The following is a 27058-nucleotide window of genomic DNA, read 5'->3' as shown; positions in this document are numbered from 1 at the left end:
GGGGCAAGAGTGTTACCTCTGAGGGCGCCCTCCCCTGAGGCAGATCCCGGGGACCTGGCCCCAGAGCACTGGAAGCTGGATGCGAACTCCTCCATGTCCAAAGAAGGTGGCTGAGGCCCTGGGAATGCCCTTCCTTTCTCTCTGTCTTCCTCCCTCCCTCCCTCCCTCTCACTCCCTCTCTTCTTCCCGTCTAGTCATTCCTCCCTTCTCTCATCCTCTCTCCTTCCTTCATCCATTCATCACATCCTCACTGAGCTCTAGCTAAGGGACCCGCTCTGAATCTTGGGATCCGAAACAACACTGATGTAACCTGGCACTAAAAAAACCCTCAGTGTGGGGACAGGAAGAGCTGGATGCAGACATATCACATTTTATAAAATGGAACAACACAATTATGACATACTATAACATATAATATACTGTGGTTGCACCAGAACAATATTTATTCAGTAAGTTGAGTGTTGTAGTCAAATAACAAATATTTAATAAACTTCTACTATGTGCCAAATGGGCTTTTCCTTTTGATACCGATTTCAAAGCTTTTCGTTCAGTTTTAAAAATCAGTGCCTCAAAGGAAAGGCATTATAATTTGTGAACGAAATTATACATCTTGCATTTAATTAGCTTAGTAGCTGAAAGACTACTGTTCCAGGACCAAGGGAAAATGTCATATATGTGATGAGATGGTACATTAAAAAAATAGCAAGAAGTTATTCAAAACATGAATTTAAAACATACACTAACATTATTACATGTTATATGTGTTATATATGTTATATACACCTATGTACATATACACATCTGTACGTATACACATCCATCCTAGTGGTTCTGTTTCTCTGGGGAATCCTGAATAATACAAAAAAAAAAAAACCTTAAAAAAGAAAAACATGCCTGGTAAAAGTGTCACCTTTCTGTCTAAAGAGATGAGTTTGAGATCTACCAATCAATTCCTGGTGGTTTCCCCTTTGTGTAAGTACTTAATCTGCCATTTCACTCCCTGCAACTCAGCTGATTTTGTAATGAAACCCCAAAACATTTAATGTCAGGATACCATTTCAGGAGTCAGTTTCTGGGGCTGCTGTAACAAAGCACATAAATCTTCTGCCCCGAAACTACAACACCCTCCTCCTCATCTGAACACCCTCTCTTGATGGGTCAGGGAACACAGCCGCAGACTCTGGAGAAGCACATCTTAGGAATGGTGGGGGCATCCGTCAGTAACGCCAATAATGAGCAAAATAATGAATGGAACCCCAAAACTGCTGTAGCCGGTTTTGCCAAGCTCTCGTTGTCAGTGTTCATGAGAAAAAGTGTCTCATGAACTCCTCTGGAGTCCGTGTTCCCCTCTGGCTGTGTGAAAGGGGTGTGTGCCTAGGGCTGCACCTGCCCTCCTTCCCTGAAAGGGGTCTCTTCCCTCTAATGACAGCCTTCTCCTCCCAGTCACGACCTCACTTCTCTCTGTAGACACCTGAGAGAGGCGGGTTCTTGTTCACCAGTTGCACACACATGCACATTGTAATCAATTCCTGCTTCCCGCCTTCACGGTGCTGTGGCCCAAGACAAATTATCTATCACATTTGCATTTTATGCATTTCAAAAATGTGAATAGTAATAGATGTGGGTCATATCTAAATGCAGAGAAAGAATAATTTATTTTGAGACTTAGAAGAGTAAACGCATAGGAAACCCTTCCCACAGCATTTGGCAGACAGCAGGCATTCATATGTGACAGTCATCATAGGTTTATTATTATAAAATACCTTCTGCCTGCCACTCCAATATCTGGCCACAGCTTTGAGTAAGAATTTATACCAATGGAAGACCCCCTCCTGGGTGCTCAGACACATGGTTTCCCAAACCCTTGGCATAAAGGGGGTGCTCACACCCTTGACCTCTCTTTGTCCCATCCTGAGATAGCACTGTGCCCTCTAGCACATCCCACATAGAATCAAGTAAACACAGGAATAAGAAATTTATGTTTTATTGCAAGTAATATGGGGAAAAAAGGGAAAAAGATTTCCTTAAGATGTCAGAGAGCAACACCTTTTTAACAATCTGTATGTTCTTCCTCAAGCACTGAATCTTCGCTTTCTCTCTCTGTCACTCTGGCTCTCAAACTCTCTTTCTCCACTTTGCATTCTGACATCCTTCACTCAACTCATCTCAACATTAGGAATCATTTAGGGTCTATCACCTCCAAAGAAGGTGGGAACTATAAACATGGAACCATCTCCTTAGAATAAAATAGTGAATGCTCTTTTGTGCATTTGTTATAATTAAAAGATAGTACTTACACAACACTGGACACAGTGCCTGATAACTAAAACCCCAGTGCTGGTGGCATTTATTATTATGCTTACTTTTGTTTATTCCTATGGTGAGGGAAGTTTGAGAAAGTCCTCCCTTGCTTGTCTGTTCGAGAAGAACCCTGTGCATCAGTGCCAAGACACATCCGTGTGATGCTCTCCACTGGCCCATAGGGAGCTAACACATTCTTAGACAGAGGTAATGGGAAGGAGTTCATTGCATGGTATCAAGAAGAAGAGATATTGATCATTAGGGCCTATGCACGAGGGAGGTAAAAAAAATTGGGAAAAACTAATACCTATCCTGCTCCAAAACCGTATGCATCCAACAATACCTAATAAGTATTTCCATATACTGAATTCCTACAACTGTCCCCTGGAGACAATCATTATTCCCAGCCCTTCAATCACATTCCTCACCACCCAACTGGCCATCAGGAGCTTAGAGGAATGAGTTTTCTCTGGATGCTTTTCTTTATAGCGTTCTTGAGCTCCTTATTCCTGAGGCTGAAAATGATCGGACTGAGAAAGGGAGTGAAGACTGTATAGGTGGTGGCCATCAGGGTGTTGCTGTCCATAGAATGGGGGCCCTTGGGCTTGAGGTAGATAATGGAGGCAAAGCCATAGTGCACAATGACCACAGTGAGGTGGGACACACACGTGGAGAAGGTCTTGTGCCTGCCCTCAGCAGAGGGGATCTGCAATATGGCGGCCACGATGAAGACATAGGAGAGGACGATGAGGAATAAACAGCCCATCAGAGCTGAGACACACACCAGGATCACAGCCAAGGTGATGGAGGAATTTTCATTCCCACAGGCCAACTTTAGAAGGGAAAACACATGGCAGAAAAAATGGCGGATCATGTTAGACCCACAGAAGGTGAGGTGAAAAACTATCAGGGTCACCATCATCCCCATGACCGAGCCACCAGCCCAGGACCAGGACACGAGGCGGGCACAGCCACGGTTGCTCATGAGCACATTGTAGCGCAGGGGGTGGCAGATGGCCACGTAGCGGTCGTAGCCCATGATCATGAGCAGGAAGGAGTGGGTGAAGCCAAATGTGAAGGAGAAAAACATCTGGCTGGCACAGGCCGCCCAGGTGATGGTGCGGCGGGTGGAGAGCATGTCAACCAGCATGCGAGGGGTGATGGCAACGGTGAACAGAATCTCGGAGGTGGACAGGGCGCACAGGAAGAGGTACATGGGCGTGTGCAGGCTGCGCTCGCTCCAGACTGTGGCCATGATGAGCAGGTTCCCCAGCAGCGTGAACAGGTACATTAGCAGGTACAGCAGGAAGAAAGCGGGCAGGAGATGCTGTGGGAAGGTGGAGAAGCCCACGAGGATGAACTCAGTCACCATGCTATAGTTCTGACCAGCCACGGGTGCTGCATCTGGTGAGAGCAGAAGGGGAATGAAGGTTCGTAATTTATCCCATGAATAACAAGGTTGATTCAGCATCAGAAAACCTATCATGTGATCAGTCACAGGAATAAACTAAAATAAATATCATATAATCATATGAATTCAAGCTGCAATCCTGGATTGCTAAAGTTCTGTTACTATTTATGGTTTAAAAATTAATACATAATTGTCATAAAGTATTGCACCATTTTGGATATACAGCATAATGGTGATAGATGTATATACCTTAAAAATCTTTTTAAAAGCTTCTTCTCAACATGAAGTCAATGGGGACTTTCTTAGCTTACTGGGAATATACAGCACAAAACTAGCAAATAGTACACGAAGTGGGAGAAATAGATGTATTATTTTAGCATCAGGAAGAAGCCAAGGTTACTCACTGCCTCTGCTGTTCATTAGATGGGAAGTGAAGCTGGCGGTGATGCTTGAGAAAAAGTAAAGAAGGAATATCAGGATTGGAAGGGAATAGACGTGATCATCTACCTAGAAAGGTAAAGGAATGAAGACAACTATATTAGAACAAAGACAGACACACGCTGCAGAAGATGAGGTCAACTTCCCAAATTCAGTATTTCCTGTAGAATTATACCCGTAATAATCATGCAAATCCCCCAAAACCTAAACATAGAACTACCCTACATTCCAGCAACTGCACTACTAGGTATTTATCCAATGGATACAAAAATACAGATTTGAAGGGGCACATGCAGCATTATCAACAATAGCTAAGCTACGGAGAGAGCCCAATTGTCCATCGATTGATGGATGGATAAAGAAGATGTGGTATTGTGTGTATGTATATACGTACATATACACACACACTGGAATAACACTCAATGATCAAAAAGAATGAAACCTTGCCATTTGCAATGACATGGATGGAGCTAAAGTGTATTAATGCTAAGTGAAATAAGTCAATCAGAGAAAGACAAATGTCATATGAATTTCACTTGTATTTGGAATTTCAGAAACAAAACAGATGAACATATGGGAAGGGGGGAAGAGAAAAAAGGGAAACAAACCACAAGAGATTTTTTTTAATGTTTACTTATTTTTGAGAGAGAGAGACAAAGTGTGAGTGGGAGAGGGACAGAGAGAGAGGGAGACACAGAATCCGAAGCAGGCTCCAGGCTATCAGCATAGAGCCTGATGTGGGGCTCAAATTCATGAACTGTGAGATCATGACCCAAGCCAAAGTCAGATGCTTAACCAACTGAGCCACGCAGGCGCCCCAAGAGATTCTTTCTTTTTTTAATTTTTGTAATGTTTATTTATTTTTGACAGAGAGTGAGAGAGAGACAGAGCATGAGCAGGGGAGGGGTGGAGAGAGAGGGAGACACAGAATCTGAAGCAGGCTCCAGGCTCTGAGCTGTCAGCACAGAGCCCGATGTGGGGGCTCAAATTCACAGACTGTGAGATCATGACCTGAGCCAAAGTCAGACACTCAACTGACTGAGCCACCCAGGCACCCTGGTGCCCCAAGAGATTCTTAACCATAAAGAACAAACTGAGGGTTGACGGAGGGAGGCAAGTGGGAGATGGGCTAGATGGGTGATGAGGATTAAGGAGGGCACTTGCTGTGATGAGCACTGTGTGTTGTATGTAGTGATGGATCTTTGAATTCTACTTCTGAAGCCAGATCAGATAATGATCTCATGGTTCATGTGTTCGAGCCCCAGGGCTGACAGCACAGAACCTGCTTGGGATTCTCTCTCCCTCTCTCTCTGCCCTTTCCCCACTCGTGCTCACTGTCTCTTAAAATAATAAATAAAATAAAATAAAATAAAATAAAATAAAATAAAATAAAAGATAGAATTCATGGAAAAAGTAAGATAACATCACCATTGGTGACACAAACTATAAGGAGACAGCTCTCAAATGTTTTGGTCGCAGGATCTGTTTACGCTAAATAACTATTGAATCCCCTAGAGGGCTTTTCTTTAACTGAGTTAGAACTCTCCATTCTTACAGTATTTGTAATTAAAACTAAGATTTGTTTATGTTTATTTTTTAATTTTTTTAATGTTTATTTATCAGAGAGAGAGAAACAGAGGAGGGGAGGGGCAGAGAGAGAGGGAGACACAGAATCCGAAGCAGGCTCCAGGCTCTGAGCTGTCAACACAGAAACCAGCTCAGGGCTTGAACCCACAAACTGTGAGATCATGACCTGAGTCGAAGTCGGACGCTAACCAACTGAGTTACCAAGGCGCCCCAATCCTACGACTTTTGAAAAATATTGAGTTCCTTACATATTTAAAAGAACAATTGATCAATCTTTGATTCAACCTAAAGGAACAATCGGTATCATGTTAATGTAACTAACTTTTTAGGAAAGTAACCACATTTTAGAAACTCACTTAGTGAGAATTGTGGCGTTCTTTTACATTTTAGCAAAATTTTCCAGTGCTGGCTGGATGGCATACAAGATGATGCTGGTATCTGCTTTTTCATCCCGCCTGTGGCAACATGTTGTTTTAGTTGAAGTACATGACGAAAACACATCCTCGTGTTCACTAGAAAAGTGAGGACCTATTGGTCCCCCAGAAGGGGTCTCTGGGACCCCAGTGTCCTCAGATTACTCTTTGATATCCTTTGTTTTAAAATATCTAGGAATTGGGCGCCTGGGTGGCTCAGTCGGTTGGGCGTCCAATGTCAGCTCAGGTCATGATCTCACAGTTCGTGGGTTCCAGCACCGTGTCAGGCTCTGTGCTGACAGCTTAGGGCCTGGAGCCTGCTTCAGATTCTGTGTCTCCCTCTCCCTCTGTTTCTCCTCCACTCGCTCTCTGTCTCTCCCTCGAAAGTGAATAAACATTGAGAAACATTAAAAAAAATATATCTAGGAATTAACCAAACACACCTCCGAGGACAGAAGATGGTCTGGCTATGTGGAAAACTGGAAATCAATATGTACTCTCAGATGGGATGAACCAATATAGCAGTCATGTTGGTTCCTCCCCAAATTATACTTAGTGCAGCTGCATTTACAACTGAAGAAGTTAAATTTAATAACTGTGCTAAACCTACTTCTGAAAAATAAAGCTAGTAAAAAAACTATATGGGTCTTCTTAAAATGGAGCACACAAGAGAGACAGAGAGATGTCTCTCCCAGAGTTGAGACTCACTACCAAATCAGAATCATTTTTAAAAATGCGACCCTGGGGGCGCCTGGGTGGCTCAGTCAGTTGAGCATCCGACTTCGGCTCAGGTCGTGGTCTCGCAGTTTGTGGGTTCGAGCCCTGCATTGGGCTCTGTGCTGACAAACAGTTCAGAGCCTGGAGCCTGCTTCAGATTCTGTGTCTCTCTCTCCCCCTCCCCTGCTCATGCTCTGCCTCCCTCTGTCTCTCAGAAATAAATTAATGTTAAAAAAATTTTTTTAAATGCGACCCTGGAGCAGACATGGATGATAGATGATATGTGTGACACCTGTGTCGTGCTGATTGGATATCTCACAAAACATCCTGCACCATTCCAAACCCAATATGTGATAAAGGTGGGAGCACAAATCAAATGGAAATAATGGATTGTTTACTGGTTTGTGGTGAGAAACTGGTCATTCTATGAAGCAGTATAAATCTTTTTAAAATTTTTGTTTTGATGTTTATTTCTTTTAGAGACGGAGAGACAGAGTACAAGTGGGGGAGGAGCAGAGAGAGTCAGAGACAGAATCCGAAGCAGGTTGCAGGCTCCCAGCCCTCAGCACAGAGCCCGACGTGGGCTCAAACTCAAAAACCGTGAGATCATGACCTGAGGTGAAGTCGGACACCCAACCAACTGAGCCACCCAGGTGCCCCGGAAGCAGTATAAATCTGAATTCCTGCCTAAGATTCCACACAAAGGTGGAATCCAAATGGATTTCACATGTAGAATGAAGTATAAAGTCAGTAGGAGAAGCATTCAGGAGAATGACTTTGTGATCTATAAGTGAAGGAGGAGTTTGTAACCAAACATCAAAAGCACACATGTTGAGGTGATTTTAAAAAGACATGAAATGTGTCTATGGTATGCTTAATCGGTAAAGGAGCATTTGAATTTCAGAAGCATATCTTCTGTGAGTGCTGACGCCATTCTCATTAAATTCATTTAGCTGCTTAGAGAAAGAAACACACATGAAAACTTCCAGGACATCCTGGAATATGCAGGATACATGAACAGGCAGATGGAAATTTGGGAAAGGAGCCGGTGCCTTGACTAAAATTGACCAGGGAATACTGTCTAGAGTAAATAAGAAACCAGCACATTAAGAAGTAGAGACTCCAAACAGAAACGAGTCCAGGACATGAGCAGAGAACCCACAGAAGGGGCTACACAGGCAAGTGAACAGATGGTTTCAAGACAAGGAAAGGGAAGGGGAAAACGACCCTGAGATTTCCCTGTACACCTATTCATTTCCCCAGATTAGGAAGTGCCCAGTGCCCACAGCTATACGGGGAGGGAGCAATCCCGCGGCCTGCGGGTGAGAACCGAGAATGGAGAAGCGCAACCTTCACGTGCACCTGAACCTCTATCTCCATGGCGCACACCTACCTGGACGGAGCGTGTGGGATGCAGCCCCGCTTGTAGTGCGGGAATGGACAAGCCTGCTCGGGAACCGTAACTGGGAAGGGGGCAGGTCCCACGGGCCGGATGGAAATCCTGGAGCCCCAGCCAGGAGTTCCATGCACACACAGCAGCATAAATGAAGCCGTAAAATGACACCGAGTGAATGAGGCAAAAGGCAGCTCAACTCTCCAGCATATTTGCATTTGGGCGCATTAAAAACAGAGCACCTGACACTATTCTGTGGGATGCTGGAACGCTGTATACATGCCACTATCCGCTGCTCCAAACCCACAGGCTGCAACACAGACAGTGAGCCCTAGTGTAAATGTGGGCGGAGTTACTATAACGTGTCCTGATTGGTTCACCAGTGGAACAAACGCCCCACACTACTACCAGATTGTACAACATTTAGCAGCATCCCTGGCCTCAACCCTACAGATGCCGGTAGCATCCCTCCCTCCCCATGAGCTGTGACAACAAAAGGGCCTCGGGGCATGTGCAAATATTTCAGGGGGACAGGATCAGTCCCAATCAACAATAGTGACCTAGAAGCTGCAAAGGTCACTAGGCTGAGTGAGGAACCCAGGACCCAGCAGGGGCAACCTGAGAAAAGTCCCACCAGCTCCCAAGGCTAAGAGCCTGTCTTACCACCTTTCTCCCCAGTCCTGTTCCCTCCCCCAACCGGGGCTTGCTCCCCACAACTGCCTAAATATTGCCACCTACCCTGTCCCTCCTGGTCCCCTCGTGCTGGGCTGCCTCTTCCAGGAAGCAGCCAGCAGGGGAGGACAGAAGACGCTCTCTTGGGTTATTCTGTCAGCAGCACAAAGGGGCAGGTGTGGGGCCAGACCTCTGGGCTCCTGGAACTGATGCTGTGTGCTTTATCCCTGCTGCAACTTCCCATCCTGCTGCTCCCCAGGGCCTCCCTGGGACACCAATCTGGAAGGCTGTCTTCAGGGTCTGGAGAGGCCAAGAGGATCATCAGAGGGCCTCTGGGGACCTGCAGCCTCTACTCCTTCCTCCAACTCCCCAACACAACCAAGACTCCCTGCTGTCTCTGGTGCCCAGAGAGCCCCAGTCCCTACTGAGGACTAGGAGCTCCCAGTCTTGGGGGAAACAGGGCTGGAGTAGATGCCCTCAATCCCTTAGGGTCAGGGCAAGGACAGGAGGAAGGCAGGAGCTGGAGCAGCCCAGAATGAAAATCCACTGGGAATCCAGTGGGAATCCAGGGCTCTGCCCTGGGGTCAAGGCAGCTGGAGGGCTTCCCACAATAAGGGTAATTTAGAGCTGAGTCATAGGGAGCGATTTCTCCTTGTCAATAGAAGTGTTCACTGTCTCCTGGACACTCTGGATCACCCCACCTCACCTCATGGTCAAGTTCTACCCTTTCCTTGTCATCCTGGTGATCCAAGCCTGAGAGTCCACATCAACATAAGCCTCTCTGTGATATAATCAAGCAAATGTTTGGTCTCCTGTGTTGTCCTTGTTTATTGACCACCGAGGAGAGTCTTGTATGCTCACGAGGTGACTGGTAGCTGTGGGTTTAACATTATATCACATCTTCTGCCTCCAACTCAAACATCTGACCTCACCTTTGAGTAGTAGTTTAGATCCATGGAAAGCCCCCTTCCTGGGTCCCCAGACCTATGGTTTCCCAATCCCCAGCGTGGGAGTCAGACAGACCTCAATCTCCATGTGACCCTTTCCTTCACATGTTGTGTGACCTCCACCAACTGTTCTCATCTGTATAAAGGGGGTACCCGTACCCTTGACCTCTCTTTGTGCATCTTGAGATAGCACTGTGCCTACAACAAATCCCCCAAATAGATTCTTCCAAACTCAGGAATGAGAAATTGATGTTTATGGAAAGTAATGTGGGGAAAAAGGGAAAAGACTTTCCATAACCTGTCAGAAAGCAAAACCCTTTTAACATGCCTTATGTTCTTATCTAAGCACTGATCCCCCTCCCCTTTCTCTCTCTTTTCCTCCCTATTCCTCTCCCCCTCTCTTCCTCTCTCACTCTCCCTTCCCTTTCCTTTCCTCATGTGAAAATTACCCTGCTACCAACTTCCTTCTCATTCTTCATTCCTTTCCAAGATTTGGCCCCATATCCAATTTTATTCAAGTGTCTGTTCAGATCAATTTAAAGGATTCCTATGCCACTACTTATCTCTCTCTATCTCTTTCTGTCTCTCTCTCTCTCCAGGTCACCTTCTGAACCCAATTTGACATAGAAAACCTCCCTTAGAATCTATCCCTTCCAAGGCAGCGAGAAATTGTACATAGTAAATCATCTTCTTAGAGACTAAAAGTTTAATTTCTTTTGTGCATTTGTTATAATTTAAAAGACAGTAGTATAAACGATTGGTAAAGTGCTGGATGAAATGCTGAGTCATATATAATTACTCTGCTTAATTTTCTTTATCCTTATGTTGGAGGAGGGGAAAATCTTCCCTTGCATGAACATTCAAGAAGACTTTGTGCGTCACTGCCCAGGCATATCCATGTGATGCCCCCCACCTGCCCATAAGAAGATAACACATTCTTAGGCAGAGTAATGAGAAGGAGTTCATCACATGGGGTCAAGAACAAGAGATCATGATCACTAGATCCCATGCAAGAGGGGTGTAAAAAATTGGGGAAAAACAAATACCCAGCATGTATCCAACACCCAACGATATGTATATTTTCATTTATTTGAGTTTCACCTATGAGTGAAAACATATGGTATCTGTCTTTCTCTGACTGACTTATTTCACTTAGCATAATACCATCCAGTTCCATCCATGTTGCTGCAAATGGCAGGATTTCATTCTCTTTTTTTTTTTTAATATTTATTTATTTTTGAGAGAGGGAGAGACAGAGTGCAAGCTGGGGAGGGGCAGAGAGAGAGAGGGAGACACAGAATCTGAAGCAGTCTCCAGGCTCCGAGCTGTCCGCACAGAGCCCGATGCAGGGCTCAAACTCACGAACCATGAGATCATGACCTGAGCCAAAGTCAGACGCTCAAACAACTGAGCCACTCAGGCGCCCCAGGATTTCACTCTTTCTCATTACCAAGTAATATTCCATTGTATACATAAACCACATCTTCTTTATCCATTCATCAGTTGATGGACCTTTAGGCTCTTTCCATAATTTGGCTATTGTTGAAAGCACTGGTGTAAACCTTGGGGGACCTGTGCCCCTATGCATCAGCACTCCTGTATCCTTTGGGTAAATTCTAGTAGTGCTATTGCTGGGTTGTAAGGTAGTTCTATTTTTAATTTTTTGAGGAACCTCCACACTGCTTTTCAGAGAGGCTGCACCAGTTTGCATTCCCACCAACAGTGAAGAGGGTTCCCTTTTCCCCACATCCTCACCAGCATCTGTTGTTTCCTGAGTGGTTAATTTTAGCCACTCTGACTGGTGTGAGGTGATATCTCACTGTGGTTTTGATTTGTATTTCCCTGATGATGAGTGATATCTTACCTCAGTCCTATGAAAACAGAAGTTATTATCCCCAGCTCTTCTCCCGTATTTCCTCATGAGCAAACTGGCTATCAGGAGCTTAGGGGACTGAATTTTCTCTGGAAGCTTTTCTTAAATTTTTTTTTCAACGTTTATTTATTTTTGGGACAGAGAGAGACAGAGCATGAACGGGGGAGGGGCAGAGAGAGAGGGAGACACAGAATCGGAAACAGGCTCCAGGCTCTGAGCCATCAGCCCAGAGCCTGACGCGGGGCTCGAACTCACGGACCGCGAGATCGTGACCTGGCTGAAGTCGGACGCTTAACTGACTGCACCACCCAGGCGCCCCAGGAAGCTTTTCTTTATGGCATTCTTAAGCTCCTTATTCCTGAGGCTGAAAATTATTGGGCTAAGAAAGGAGGTAAAGACTATATAGGTGGTGGCCTTCAGGGTGTTACTGTCCATAGAATGGAGGCCCTTGGGCTTGACGTAAATAATGGAGGCAAAGTCGTAAAGCACAATGACCATAGTGAGGAGACACACACATGTAGAAGGTCTCAGCTGAGTAGATCCTCAGTATGGCGGCCACGATGAAGACATAGGAGAAGACGATGAGGAATAAACAGCCCATCAGAGCTGAGACACACACCAGGATCACAGCCAAGGTGACGGAGGATGTCTCCTTCCCACAGGCCAAATTTCGAAGGGAAAGCACGTGGCAGGCAAAATGGTGGATCACATTAGACCCACAGAAGGTGAGGTGAAAAACTATCAGGGTCACCGTCATCCCCATGATCGAGCCACCAGCCCAGCACCAGGGGCAGCTGTGGGGACTCATGAGCACATTGTAGCACAGGGGGCGGCAGATGGCTATGTAGCAGTCATAGCCCATGATCATGAACAGAAAGGATTGCTCTGTGTGCTCACATCACTTTGCCCTCATTATTCATTCATATAGTAAAGAAATGTTATTCAACACTTATTTCATATGGAAATATTATAGGTGATGGGATCCAGCTATACCCAAGAACTAGGTCTCTGCTCTCTCTTTTCATGGTCCAGTGAAAGAATCTGTCATATAACCAAAGATGACAGCACAGAATGGTCAGAGATGTGATGAAGGCAGCCTAGGGATCTGAAGAAGCTGGCGTGGGTCACAGATCCAACCTGGGATTTAGAGACTTTGGCAATTGGTGATGTCTACATTGAGACATGAGGGAGTGTAAGTATGATTCAGGCAAGGCAGGTAGGTGGAAGATGGGTTTCCTGACAGTATAGCAAGTGCAAAGGTTCAGAGTGACAGAGGCATGGTGCATTTGGGGACAATAGTTGTCTAGCACAGCCCAGAGAGTTGGAGGTGGCTAGGGGAATTCTGGAATGCGAAGGCAGATAGGTGGGTAGGGCAAGATCATGCAAGACCATGGCGTCCAATTAAAGAGTTTGTTCCAAGGAAAGTGAGGAACTCTAAATACTCTCAAAATACATATAGAAAAGATGGAAAGCCTGGATGGCTCAGTTGGTTAAGCATCTGACTTCGGTTCAGGTCATGATCTCATGGTTCGTGGGTTTAAGCCCCGCAATCTGGCTTTGTGCTGACGACTCAGAACCTGGTGCCTGCTTTGGATTCTGTGTCTCCCTCTCTCTCTGCCCCTCCTCACACTCACACTCTGTGGCTCCCTTTCTCTCTGTCTCAAAAATGAATAAACATTTAAAAAAATTTTAAATACACAGAAAAGATGTGTATGGTAATTGAGTATGTCAACATATTTGTAGATGTTTCCACTTGGGGGTCCTATGACGTCTACTACATGTTCCTTCGTGGATTAATACTTACATGTTGTGTTGGGTCTGAAGCTAGCAGTGTAAATGCCGAGTCATAGGGGATACCTATGTTCAGCTTGAATAGATTCTGCCAAATGGCTTTCCAAAGTAATTATACCAAGAGGTACATTTTAAGCCCATGCACCATGGTCAGATTCCTGTTTGTAGGGAGTCCCCCTGGCTGCTGCGAGGGAAGCAGGCTGCTGAGGGCCGGCGGGGTGGGCAGACGCAGGAAGAGATGGGCAGAGGTGCGCGTGGGCATCCTGGACTGGGTCGAGTGGCAGACTGGAGGTTGATTTCAGAGGCAGAATGGACTGTGTTGCTGATTGGACAGAGGGACACAGGAAGTGAGCTGTTTCTACACCTAACACTTAAGACCGAATGGGTGAGTTCTTCCCACAACAATGAACAATTCTTCAGCTTCCCAGACACCAACCTGCAGTCCCATAATTCAGTTCACTTCTGACACGAACTACCTGGAGATGCCAGTGACAAGTTTTCAGTGTTCAGGGTACCTGCACTTTTGTCTGATGGGACTTCACAGTTGGGGTTTCTAAATTCCCCCCTTTCATTTTGGATACTTTGCTGGAATGACTCACAGAAATCAGGAAAATGCAACACTTACTCTTCCCAGTTTACTATAAAAGACACAAGTCAGGAACAGCCAGGTGAAACAGGTGCATCAGGCAAGGTGTGGAGGAAGGACCGAGGACCTTCCATGCCCTCTCCGGACACACCACCCTCCTAGCACCTCCACGTGTTGACAAATGGGAAGGTCTCTGATTCCCATTGCTTAGGGAGTTTTTGTGGAGGTTTGATTACACAGACATGATTGGTTAAATCATTGGTCCTTGGAGATTGAATATCAATCCATAGCCCCTCTCCCCACCTGGAAGTCCCAGCTCTCTGATCTCACCTTGGCCGTTCAGGGGAGCAGCCTCCTTCCTAGACTATCCAGGGGCCCCCAATCACCACGCATCTCTTTAGCATGCAAAATCCAGTATCATCACTCCTGAAACAAGGGCTTTGTCCCCTTTTGAAGGGGACAAAGACCAAATGTGTTATTATAGCCCAAGGACGCACGTACTAATGGAGATGTTCTGGCTCGGATCACCGGGACAACAGGGATAGGGTAGAACTTGACCAGTGGGGGGAGGTGGGGCTATCCAGTGTGAAACTTCTATTGACCAAAGGAAATCAGTCCCCAAGACCCAGCTCTAAATTACCCTTATTCTGGGACACCCTCCAGCTGCCCTGACCCCAGGAGGGAGCCCTGGATTCCCACTCTGGGCTACACCAGCTCCTTCCTCCCCTCTGACTCTTCCTTGACCCTAAGGTATTGAGGGCATCTACTCCAGCCCTGTTTCCCCCAAGACTGGGAGCTCCTAGTCCTCAGTAGGGACTGGGGCTCTCAGGGCAGACAGAGACAGCAGGGAGTCTTGGTTGTGTTGGGGAGTTGGAGGAAGGAGTAGGGGCTGCACATCCCCAGAGATCCTCTGATGATCCTCTTGGCCACTCCAGACCGAGGAGGCCCTGGGGAACAGCCTGCTGGGAAGCTGCAGCAGGGATAAAGCATATAGCATCAGTTCCAGGAGCCCAGAGGTCTGGCCCCACACCTGCCCCTGTGTGCTGCTGACAGAGTAACACAGGAGAGCGTCTTCTTCCCTGCCCTGCTGGCTACTTCCTGGAAGAGGCAGCCCAGCAAGAGGTGCACCAGAAGGGACAAGGTAGGTGGCAATAATGGGACATTTGTTGGGAAAAAGACTCAGACAGTGGATGGGAACCGGGCCTGGTTGAAGGGTTGTAAGACAGATTCTTAGCTCTGGACACCTGTCAGGGGGGCTTCTCAGGGTGCCCATGCTGGGTCCTAGGCTCTTCACTCAGCCTAGTGCAAATAGCACTACAGAGGCCGTGAGTTTGGAATGTGATCAACTGGTGCATCTTGTACAGACTGATGACAGGAAAGCAGCTCAGAGGACAGGGGAGATATCAGCATCAGGGATAACCCCCCATGTTAGGTAAACATGGAGCCCTTTCCATGAATCCTCTGGACCTTCTGAAGATAGTTCTCTGCTTACTCCCATTTTTCAGTTGGGGAGAGGAGGCTAAGGGCTAGAACGTTCTTTCTCAGACACACATACCAAAGCTGGGGCTTGAACCCTGGCCCTGATGACTGCACACCTGGGGTGCGTTTCAGACAGTTCTCTCTGGAAGCCAGAGTGCAGTGGGAGCAGAGGAGGGGCCTGGGGCAGTGAGCGGTGCAGGGAGGGAGGTGGAGCCATGCAGATGGATAGGAGCAGAGCACATAGACAGCTATTTAGCAGGGGGAGAGGGTGCTGAGTGATGGGGGTTGAGGCACAGAAGGAGGCTGACACGGGTGTCTCGGTTCCTTGTCTGGGGAGGGGGGAAGGCTGCATGGTCAGAAGGCTTTATTTCCAGCTCACCAGCCCAGCCTTCCTCACTCTGGGAAAGTCCCTCCCTGTCCTGCTGGTTCCGTGTCCTCTAGGCTCCAGGCTGACCCCTATTGTGGGGGATCCTTTGGAACAACACATCAGTAAGACCAGGGGGTGCAATTATGGCTGGGTCCTGCCCCAGAGCCGAGGGTCTCAGGAGCTGTGGGTGGCATTGAGGCTCAAGTTATTCATAAAAACATTTTTGTTTTGTTTTATGGTGGACGTCAGGTGCAGAGGTTTGAGTCAATGACATTTCTGGGTCGCTGTGTTTGACAAGCATTGGTTTTCATCACGTCCTTCTCTTATTTTGCTCACATTCCCTTTCGACCACCCGTTCCCTCTAGTGCCAACAACTCTTCTCCCATACTAAAGGTATGCGCTTTGATTTGCATGTGCTCTTGTACATGCGTACTGTCTTCTCTGTGCATATATGTGCTGTGAATTATTTGTATCCTTTTAAATTTCATAGAAAAATTTTTACTTTTTGATTTTATAGAAAAATTATAAGTTTGCAGGAAAACACATACTTCCTCTCTCCCTCACACGGTTTCCTCTTTTACCTCTTGGAATAGTGTATTTGTTCCTGGTGAGCCAATATGGCTACAACCAGAGCCCACGGGATACATTAGGGTTCACTGTCTGTGTCGTGGGTTCTGTGGATTCTGACAGATGCATAATGGCATGTATCAACCGTTACAGCATCCTACAGAATAGTGTCAGCTGCTCTATTTTTAATATGCCGAAAGGTTATTATGCTGGAGCGTTCGTCTGCTTTTTGCTTCATTCATTCAACACATTTTATGGGTTCATTTATGCTGCTGTGCGTGCATCGAACTCCTGGCTGGGGCTGCAGGGTTTGCATCCAGCCCACGGGTCCTGCCCCCTTCTAAAGAATGGACAAGCAGGCTTTCCAGTTCCCCACTAAAAGCAATGCTACAGAAACACCCTCTGACATGCTCCCCTGTAAAGGCCTTTGAGCAATCGCGATAGATGTTCAGGAGCACATGTGCTGGGGCACAGAGCACGTGAACTCCTCATTTCCACTATTCTGCACTCTCACAGGCTGTACACAAGGGTTGCGTTCTCTCCAAAACTGATCAACACTGGGGACTTTCTAACTTGGGGCATTGAGTAGATATACACTGAATTTCCACTGCATTTTCCTTCCTTTGTCTCTCTCTGTCCCTCTTTCCCTTTTTTCTTATTAGCATGTTTTTATTTGCCTGTGCTACACCCTCTGTAAGTTCTCTGCTCAAACCTTTGCTCATTTTTCTTCCTTTTCCCTCTGCTTATTTCTGTATGGAGCTTTTGCTTGTTGTAGATGTAACTGGTTTCTTGTTTATTCTAGATCGTATTCCTTGGTCCTTTTTGCACAATGAACATGATTTTTCTCACCTTTCTGTCTCCATTAACTGGATCCAGAATATTTTCTGTTGGACAAAAATGCTTCTTGTTGATGTCATTGTATCTTTCAAAATCATGTAAGGTTTGTGCTTCTGGAGTTTAAAATGTCCTTCTTGGGGTGCCTGGGTAGCTCAGTCGGCTGAGTGTCTAACTTTTGATTTCAGCTCAGGGCATGATCCCAGGCCATTGGATCAAGACCCGGCCAAGCTCCACACTGAGCCTGGAGCCTGCTTCGGATTCTCTGTCTCTGGCTTTTCCCCTCTCCCCTGCGCACTCTCTCTCTCTCTCTCTCAAAACCAAAAACAAACACAAAACAAAAGAAGATCCCCACTCCTAGTTCAAGAAAATTATTCTCCTCCACCTTGTTCTATTAACTTCATAGCATCATGTTTCATATTTATGTCAGAAACCCAATTGGATTCCACCCATGCATGTGTTTATAGGCAGAAATTCACATTTACTTTGCTTCTAAATGGGACGGATTTTCCCACCACAAACTCTTACACAATCCATCTTTTTCCATTGATTTGTGTCCCACCTTTATCATATATCAAGTTTTGCATCACACTGGGGTACTTTCTGAGGTGTGCAGCCAACTTGATCGGTGTTGGTGTCTGTTCCAGGGTCACACTTGAAATTGACAATGATGTGTATAATGTCTATAATGCGTCCTCCCCTGCCAGGGCATTTCTCTCCTAGTTAATCCATTTTAATGGTGCAATTGTAAATGGCACTGATTCCTTGATATCTCTTTCTGCTGCTTCATTATTGGTGAACAGAAACACAACCAATGTTTGTACATTGATTTTATATCCTGCAACTTTGCTGAATTCATGTATCAGCTCTAGCAGTTTTTTGGTGGCGTCTTTTGGATTTTCCTTGTGGAGCATCATTCGTCTGTGAAGAGTGAAAGTTTGACCTCTTCCTGCCAATTTGGATGACTTTTATTACTTTTGTTGCCTGATTGCTGAGGCTAGAACTTCCAACATTATGTTGAACAACAGTGGTGAGAGTGGACACCTGTGTTGTGTTCCTGATCTCAGGGGGAAAGCTCTCAGTTTTTCGCCACTGAGGATGATACTAACAGTGGGCTTTTCATATATGGCTTTTATGATGTTAAGCGATGCTCCTTCTATTCCTGCTTTCTTGAGGGTTTTTATCAAGAAAAAATGCTGTATTTTGTCAAATGCTTTTTCTGCATCTATTTAAAAGATCACAGGGTTCTTATCCTTTCTTTTATTAATGTGGTGTATCACATTGATTGATTTGTGAATATTGAACCAGGCCTGCAGCCCAGGAATAAATCCCACTTAATTGTGGTGAAAAATTCTTTTAATGTACTGTTGACTTCGATTTGCTAGTATCTTGTTGAGAATTTTTGCATCCAGATTCATCAGGGATATTGGCCTGTAATTCTCCTTTTTAGGAGGGTCTTTGTCTGGGTTTGGAATCAAGGTAATGCTGGGTTCATAGAATGAATTTGGAAGCTTTCCTTCCATTTCTATTTTTTGGAACAGTGTGAGAATAATAGGTGTTAACTCTGCTTTAAATGTCTGGTAGAATTCTCCTGGGAAGCCATCTGCCCCAGGACTCTTATTTTTGGGGAGATTTTTGATTACTGATTCCATTTCTTTCCTGGCTATGGGCCTGTTCATATTTTCTATTTCTTCCTGTTTGAGTTTTGGTAGTGCATGAGTTTCTAAGAATCTGTCCATTTCTTCCCGATTGTCCAGCTTGTTGGCATATAATTCTTCTTAGTATTCTCATATATGTTTGTATTCCTGTGGTGTTGGTTGTGATGTCTCCTCTTTCATTTGTGATTTTATCTATTTGGGTCCTCTCTATTTTCTTTTTGAGAAGTCTGGTTAGGAGTTTATCAATTTTGCTTATTCTTTCAAAAAACCAGCTCTTAGTTTCATTGATCTGTTCTACTGGTTTTTTTTTTTTTATTCTATATCATTTATTTCTGTTCTAATCTTTATTATTTCCCTTCTTCTCCTGGCTTTGGGCTTTATTTGCTGCTCCTTTTCTAGCTCCTTTAGGTGTAACGTTAAGTTGTGTATTTGGGACCTCTTTTGCTTCTTGAGACAGGCCTGAATTCCAGTGTATTTTCCTCTTAGGACTGTCTTTGCTGCATCCCAAAGGGCTTGGACTGTTGTGTTTTCATTTTCATTTGCTTCCATGTATTATTTTTTAGTTTTTTGATGTTTATTTATTTTTGAGAAAGAGGGAGAGACAGAGTGTGAGCAGAGGAGGGGCAGAGAGAGAGGGAGACACAGAATCCGAAGCAGACTCCAGGCTCTGAGCTGTCAGCACAGAGCTTGACGCAGGGCTTGAACTCACGAACTGCAAGATCATGACCTGAGCCAAAGTCCGATGTTTAACCAACTGAGCCACCCAGGTTCCCCTGCTTCCATGTGTTTTTAAATTTCTTCTTTAATTTCCTGGTTAACCCTTTCATCCCTTAGAAGGATGTTCTTTAACCTCCATATATCTGAGGGCTTTCCAAATTTTTTCTTGTGGTTGATTTCAAGTTCCTAGCATTGTGATCTGAAAATATGCATGGTATGATCTCAATCTTTTTGTACCTGGTCAGGGCTGAGTTTTGCAAGATTGGTATGGTTTTGCACTGACTTTATTTTTCAGAAGGAACTTAAGGAAACTTTTATCAAATGTACAGTAGACTCACTATAGACATAATGTAGGTGTGCTGATGATGTAATCATTACCATATTCACTCATCCATCCAAGAGTGTAGATTGCCCTCCATATATTCAGATCACCTCCTACATTTTTACTAATGGTTAACATTTCTGAACTTGGATGTATTGCATGTGTTTCATTAATTCCTAGATATTTTATAGCAAAGGTTTTCAAAGTGTGATATGAGGACCCTGGGGTCCTGGAGACCCTTTCTGGGGGAACATCAGTTCCTTACTTTTCCATTTTTCATCATATGCTTCAACTAAAACAACATGTTGCCACAGGCTGAATGAAGAGGCAGGTATGAGCATCAATTTGTTTCCCATCCAAGTTTGTTAAAATGTAAAAACAAACAAACAAACAAAAAACAGCAACTCTTCTCACCAAATGTTAATTTTGTAAATGTAGTTACTTTCTAAAAACATGTTACTTGTATTGACATTGAGCAGGTGACTATTCTTTTGAATGTATGCATAATAAGTATTTTCAAAGAATCTCGGTGTTAACTTCTAATATGGTGAAAACGGAGAGTTGTGCTGCACCCAAACAGGAACCCATCAGAGTCTCACGTTTTCTTGAGTGTTAAGAAGTCACCAGACCACAATGTTGGCGAGCCGTGTCTTTACAGTTTGTGGCACCGTTGGGAATGTCATCTTAGTATTACTTAACGCTTATACTTTGAATGATTACTGCTGGAGTAATTCTGTGAGAAACACTGAGCGTTGCGAGCCGATCTTGTCTTCTGCAGACTGTGCTCTCTATTGCTGTGGTACCTTATGTCTTCATTCTTTACTTTTTCTGGGTGAAGGAGCATGTCTCTTTCCTTCCCATCCGTACATACCTTCTTTCTTGTTCTTATTTATAGCACCGCTCATGACTTTCAGTTCCATGCTAAAGAACAGCAGAACCAGTGAGTATCCGGGCCACTTTCCCAATCCTAGCATACTGCTTCTATAATCTCCCCATTTCATATATTGTTGTATACACTCATGATTGTCATGCTGGTCACCTTCATTCCCCTTCTGCTCTCACCAGATGCAGCACCCATGGCTGGTCAGAACTATAGCATGGTGACTGAGTTCATCCTCGTGGGATTCTCTAACTTCCCACGGCATCTCCTGCCTGCCTTCTTCCTGCTGTACCTGCTCATGTACCTGTTCACGCTGCTGGGGAACCTGCTCATCATGGCCACGGTCTGGAGCGAGCACAGCCTGCACACGCCCATGTACCTCTTCCTGTGCGCCCTGTCCACCTCCGAGATTCTGTTCACCGTTGCCGTCACCCCTCGCATGCTGGTTGACATGCTCTCCACCCACCACACCATCACCTGGACGGCCTGTGCCAGCCAGATGCTTTTCTCCTTCACGTTCGGCTTCACCCACTCCTTCCTGCTCATGATCATGGGCTACGACCGCTACGTGGCCATCTGCCACCCCCTGCGCTATAATGTGCTCATGAGCAACCGTAGCTGTGCCCGTCTGGTGTCCTGGACCTGGGCTGGTGGCTCAGTCATGGGAATGATGGTGACCCTGATAGTTTTTCACCTCACCTTCTGTGGGTCTAATGTGATCCACCATTTTCTATGCCATGTGTTTTCCCTTTTGAAATTGGCCTGTGGGAATGAGAATTCCTCTGTCACCTTGGCTGTGATCCTGGTATGTGTCTCAGCTCTGATGGGCTGTTTAATCCTCATCGTCCTCTCCTATGTCTTCATCGTGGCCGCCATATTGCGGATCCCCTCTGCTGAGGGCAGGCACAAGACCTTCTCCACGTGTGTGTCCCACCTCACGGTGGTCATTGTGCACTACAGCTTTGCTTCCATTATCTACCTCAAGCCCAAGGGCCCCCATTCTATGGACAGCAACACCCTGATGGCCACCACCTATACAGTCTTCACCCCCTTTCTCAGCCCAATCATTTTCAGCCTCAGAAATAAGGAGCTCAAGAACGCTATAAAGAAAAGCTTCCAGAGAAAATTCAGTCCCCTAAGCTCCTGACGGCCAGTTTGGCGGTGAGGAAAATGACAGTAGGGTTGGGGATGATAAAGTCCATCTCCATAAGCCTGTTGTAGGGATTCTATATAAGAAAATACTGAGTAAGTATTGTTGAATGCATCTATAGGTGTTGGATACCTGCTAGGTATTTGTTTTTCTCCAATTTATGTGCCTCCCTCTTGCATAGGATCTAGAGATCATGATCTCCTGTTCAAGACCCCATGTGATGAACTCCATCCCATTACTTCTGTCTACAAATGTGTTATGTACCTGTGGATGAGTTGGGGGGGGGGCATCACATGGACGTGTCTGGGCACCGATGCCCATGGTTCTTCTCAAATGGAGAAGGAAGGAAAGACTTTCCCTTCATCACCATACGGCTGAACAAAAGTATGCATAATAATAAATGCCATCAGCTTTTCTTTCAGGCATGTGTCCAGTGTTTTATATACCCTTTAATATAAAAATGTACAAAAAGTAAATAAACTCTTTCTCTCCAAGAAGTTGGTTGACAGTGTATATAGTTCCTTCTGTCCTAGCAGAGGATAGACCCTAAGGGAGTTTTTCTACCTTGATCAGTGTTGAGTGAAGGATGTCAGAATGAGAAGTGAAGGGAAAGAGGGAGGGAGGGAGGGTGGGAGGAAGGGAGGGGAAGAGAGTGAGGGGAGGAGACGGTTCAGTGCTTGGATAAGAACATACGGAATGTTTAAAGGGTGTTGCTTATGGAAATCCTTTTCTGTTTTTCCCCACATTACTTTCAATAAAACATCAATTTCTCATTTCCTGTGTACTTACATCTATCTGCGGGCTCTGTTGGAGGACACAGTGCTATCTCAAGATAGCACAAAGAAAGGTCAATGGTGTGGGTACCCCTTTTGGCAGATGAGAAATGTTGGTGAAGGTCACACAACATGTGAAGGAAGGGGTCACATGCAACTTTAGGTCTAACTTCCATGATAGGGTTTGGGAAATCATATGTCTGAGCATCCAGGAAACGGTCTTCTGTTAATGTAAATTTCTTACTTAAGCTGTGGCCAGATATTTGAGCTGCAGGCAGAAGGTGTTTTATAATAATAAACCAAGGGAGGGCTGTTGCATATGAGTGCCTGCCATTTGCCAAACGTTGTGGAAAGGGTTTCCTATGCATTCACTCTTCTAAGTCTCAAAATAGATCATTATTTCTCTGCACTTAGATATGACCCACTTCTATTATTATTCACAATTTTGAAACACAGAAAATGCAAATCTGATAGATAATTTGTCCTGGGTCACACCACCTTGAAGGGGGGAAGCAGGAATCGATTACAATGTGCACGTCTGTGCAGTTGGTGAATAGGAACCCGCCTCTCTCAGGTGTCTACAGAGAGAAGTGAGGTCATGACTGGGAGGAGAAGGCTGTCATTAGAAGGAAGAGACCCCTTTCAGGGAAGGAGGGCAGGTGCAGCCCTAGGCACACACCCCTTTCACACAGCCAGAGGGGAACACGGACTCCAGAGGAGTTCATGAGACACTTTTTCTCATGAACACTGACAACGAGAGCTTGGAAAAACCGTCTATGGCAATTTTGGGATTCCTTTCATCATTTTAATCATTATTGGTTTACTAACTAATGCCACCCCTCCCCATCACGATGTCCTTATCTATGGTGCATATGGGGACATTGGTATGTTCAGTTCACCAGGGAGAGTTGGAAGTCACTAAGAGGGTGCTGGAATGAGATGTAGATATGTGGGTAGGGCAAGAGCATGTGAGACCAAGGTGTCCACTTAGGGAGTTTGTTCCAAGGGCAATGGGGAACTCTAAATACTCTTAAAATACATACACAAAAGAGCTGTGTGGTATTCCATTATGTGAACATATGCATAGACATTTCCATTTGGGGATCCTACAAATGGTGTTTTTATGACATCTACTACATGTCCTTTAGTGGATTAACACTTATGTGTTGTGTTGAGTCTGTAGCTAGAAGTGTAAAGGCCAAGTCATAGGGGATACTATGTTCAGTTGAATAGATGTTGACAAAAAGTTTACCAAAGTGGTTGTACCAAGTAGAAAAAATTTTTAATCAAATTCAAGTTAGTTAACATACAGTGTTTTGGATTCAGGAGTAGAATTTAGTGATTCGTTACTTACATACAACACCCAGCGCTCATCCCAGCAAGTGCCCATCTGCCCACCCACCTCCCCTCCAGCATCCTTCAGTTTGTTCTCTGCATTTAGGTCTCTTATGGTTTGCCTCCCTCCCTGTTTTTGTCTTATTTTTCCTTTCCTTCCCCTATGTTCATCTGTTTTGTTTCTTAAATTCCGCATATAAGTGAAATCATATGATATTTCTTTTTCTCTGACTGACTTATTTCACTTAGCATAATACAGTAAACCTTGGATTGTGGGCATAATTCGTTCTGGAAACATGTCTGTAATCCAAAGCACTTGTCTATCAAAGCAAATTTCCCTATAAGAAATAATGGAAACGCAGATTATTTGTTCTGCAACCCCAAAATATTTATATAAAAATGATTACAATACTGTAATATAATACAAAATAATAAAGGAAATATAAAATATAAAGAAAAATAAACTAACTAACCTGCACTTACCTTTGAAAACCTTCATGGCTGGTGTGAAGGAGACAAGAGAGAGGAGGGTTATTGTGTTGGACGACTTTCACGATTACTAATGGAATCACTGCTATCTATTGGCTCAGTGGAATCTTTTTCTGCATGGAGGCAATTGTATACACTTGCATGGATGTTGACTACAGCACGGTATTAATAAACTCTTGTCATATATTGTATTCAATGTAAACTGACAATAAGGCAGCAAAGGAAAGGGCCTCAATCTGCAGGCAGCCTGACCTAGAATGAAGCAAAGCATTCCTGAGCTTCCTCTTGTATGGAGAAGCAAAGGACTGTCCACAGGTGCTTTGAAGTGACAAAAAATACACCAGTGCCCATTGTGGGCATCTTCAAACATTCTGAAAAATCACTGATTTCTGCCAAATACTACAGCCTGAGACCGAGCATGGGAGATGATCACCCACAATCCTACAGCAGGAGAGAGAGAGGAACCATTGGCTCAGTTGTGATCATGTGACATCTGGAGTCACATACCACCCGTATTGCAAGACATTGCTCATTTATCAAGTTGCAATTTGTTAGAGGGGTGCCTGGGTGGCTCAGTCAGTTAAGCATCCAACTTCGGCCCGGGTCATAATCTCATGGTTCATGAGTTCAAGCCCCACATTGGGCTCTGTACTTATGGCTCAGAGCCTGAGCCTGCTTCGAATTCTGTGTCTTCTCTTTCCCTGCTCCTCTCCCATTCATGCTGGTCTGTCTCTCTCAAAAATAAACATGATAATTTTTTAATTTATTAGAAACGTTTGCTCGCCTTATAGAGCACTTGCAGAACAAGGTACTCATAGTCAAAGGTTTTACTGTGCACTCTAGTTCCATCCACATTGTTGCAAATGGTAAGATTTCATTCTTTTTCATCGCTTTATTCCAATGTATATATATACAAATCTTCTTTATCCACCCATCAGTCTATGGGCATTTGGACTCTTTCTGTAGTTTGACTAAGGCTGATAGTGCTGCTATAAATTTGGGGTGCATATACCCCTTCGAATCCACATTTTTGTATCCTTCGGATAAATACCTACTAGTGCAATTGCTGGGTCATAGGGCAGTTCTATGTTTAATTTTTTGAGGAGCCTCCATACTGTTTTCCACAGTGGCTGCCCCAGTTTGCATTCCCGCCAACAACGCAAAAGTGTTCTCCTTTCTCTGCATCCTCACAAACATCTGTTATTTCCTGAGTTGTTAATTCTAGGCATTCTGACAGGTGTGAGGTGGCATTCAAGTGGTACATTTTAAGCCCACGCACCATGGTCAGATTCCTGTTTGTAGGGAGCCCCTCTGGCTGCTGTGAGGGAAGCAGGCTGCTGAGGGCCGGCAGGGTGGGCAGACGCAGGAAGAGATGGGCAGAGGTGCGCGTGGGCATCCTGGACTGGGTCGAGTGGCAGACTGGAGGTTGATTTCAGAGGCAGAATGGACTGTGTTGCTGATTGGACAGAGGGACACAGGAAGTGAGCTGTTTCTACGCCTAACACTTAAGACCGAATGGGTGAGTTCTTCCCACAACAATGAACAATTCTTCAGCTTCCCAGACACCAACCTGCAGTCCCATAATTCAGTTCACTTCTGACACGAACTACCTGGAGATGCCAGTGACAAGTTTTCAGTGTTCAGGGTACCTGCACTTTTGTCTGGTGGGACTTCACAGTTGGGGTTTCTAAATTCCCCCCTTTCATTTTGGATACTTTGCTGGAATGACTCACAGAAATCAGGAAAATGCAACACCTACTCTTCCCAGTTTACTATAAAAGACACAAGTCAGGAACAGCCAGGTGAAACAGGTGCATCAGGCAAGGTGTGGAGGAAGGACCGAGGACCTTCCATGCCCTCTCCGGACACACCACCCTCCTAGCACCTCCACGTGTTGACAAATGGGAAGGTCTCTGATTCCCATTGCTTAGGGAGTTTTTGTGGAGGTTTGATTACACAGACATGATTGGTTAAATCATTGGTGCTTGGAGATCGAATATCAATCCATAGCCCCTCTCCCCACCTGGAAGTCCCAGCTCTCTGATCTCACCTTGGCCGTTCAGGGGAGCAGCCTCCTTCCTAGACTATCCAGGAGGCCCCAACCACCACGCATCTCCTTAGCATGCAAAATCCAGTATCATCACTCCTGAGACAAGGGCTTTAGGAGCTGTGTGTCATGAAGGGACAAAGACCAAATGTGTTATTATAGCCCAAGGACGCACGTACTAATGGAGATGTTCTGGCTCGGATCACCGGGACAACAGGGATAGGGTAGAACTTGACCAGTGGGGGGAGGTGGGGCTATCCAGTGTGAAACTTCTATTGACCAAAGGAAATCAGTCCCCAAGACCCAGCTCT

General features: G+C 45.1%; 2 protein-coding genes and 1 pseudogene across 2 annotated transcripts; 1 reads left to right on the top strand and 2 right to left on the bottom strand.

Annotated features, from left to right (window-relative positions):
* Positions 1 to 2743: 2743 nt before the first annotated feature.
* On the bottom strand, positions 2744 to 3688 carry LOC123607574 (olfactory receptor 10H3-like). The gene has a single exon (XM_045497071.1). It carries the CDS (start codon positions 3671 to 3673, stop codon positions 2744 to 2746), a length of 930 nt encoding a protein of 309 aa, XP_045353027.1. The 5' UTR covers positions 3674 to 3688.
* A 5675-nt stretch (positions 3689 to 9363) lies between these two features.
* LOC123604926 lies at positions 9364 to 20993 on the bottom strand (annotated as a pseudogene).
* A 156-nt stretch (positions 20994 to 21149) lies between these two features.
* LOC123607573 (olfactory receptor 10H4-like) lies at positions 21150 to 22100 on the top strand. Its single transcript, XM_045497070.1, has one exon. It carries the CDS (start codon positions 21150 to 21152, stop codon positions 22098 to 22100), a length of 951 nt encoding a protein of 316 aa, XP_045353026.1.
* Positions 22101 to 27058: the final 4958 nt, after the last annotated feature.

The sequence above is a fragment of the Leopardus geoffroyi genome, chromosome A2 (assembly GCF_018350155.1).
Source record: "Leopardus geoffroyi isolate Oge1 chromosome A2, O.geoffroyi_Oge1_pat1.0, whole genome shotgun sequence".
Taxonomy (NCBI): domain Eukaryota; kingdom Metazoa; phylum Chordata; class Mammalia; order Carnivora; family Felidae; genus Leopardus; species Leopardus geoffroyi.
This window is presented reverse-complemented; position numbering and strand designations above follow the sequence as displayed.

Bases quoted from the DNA above. Each gene is read 5' to 3' on its own strand.
- LOC123607574 (XM_045497071.1), bottom strand. From the start codon at position 3,673: ATGGTGACTGAGTTCATCCTCGTGGGCTTCTCCACCTTCCCACAGCAT.
- LOC123607573 (XM_045497070.1), top strand. From the start codon at position 21,150: ATGGCTGGTCAGAACTATAGCATGGTGACTGAGTTCATCCTCGTGGGA.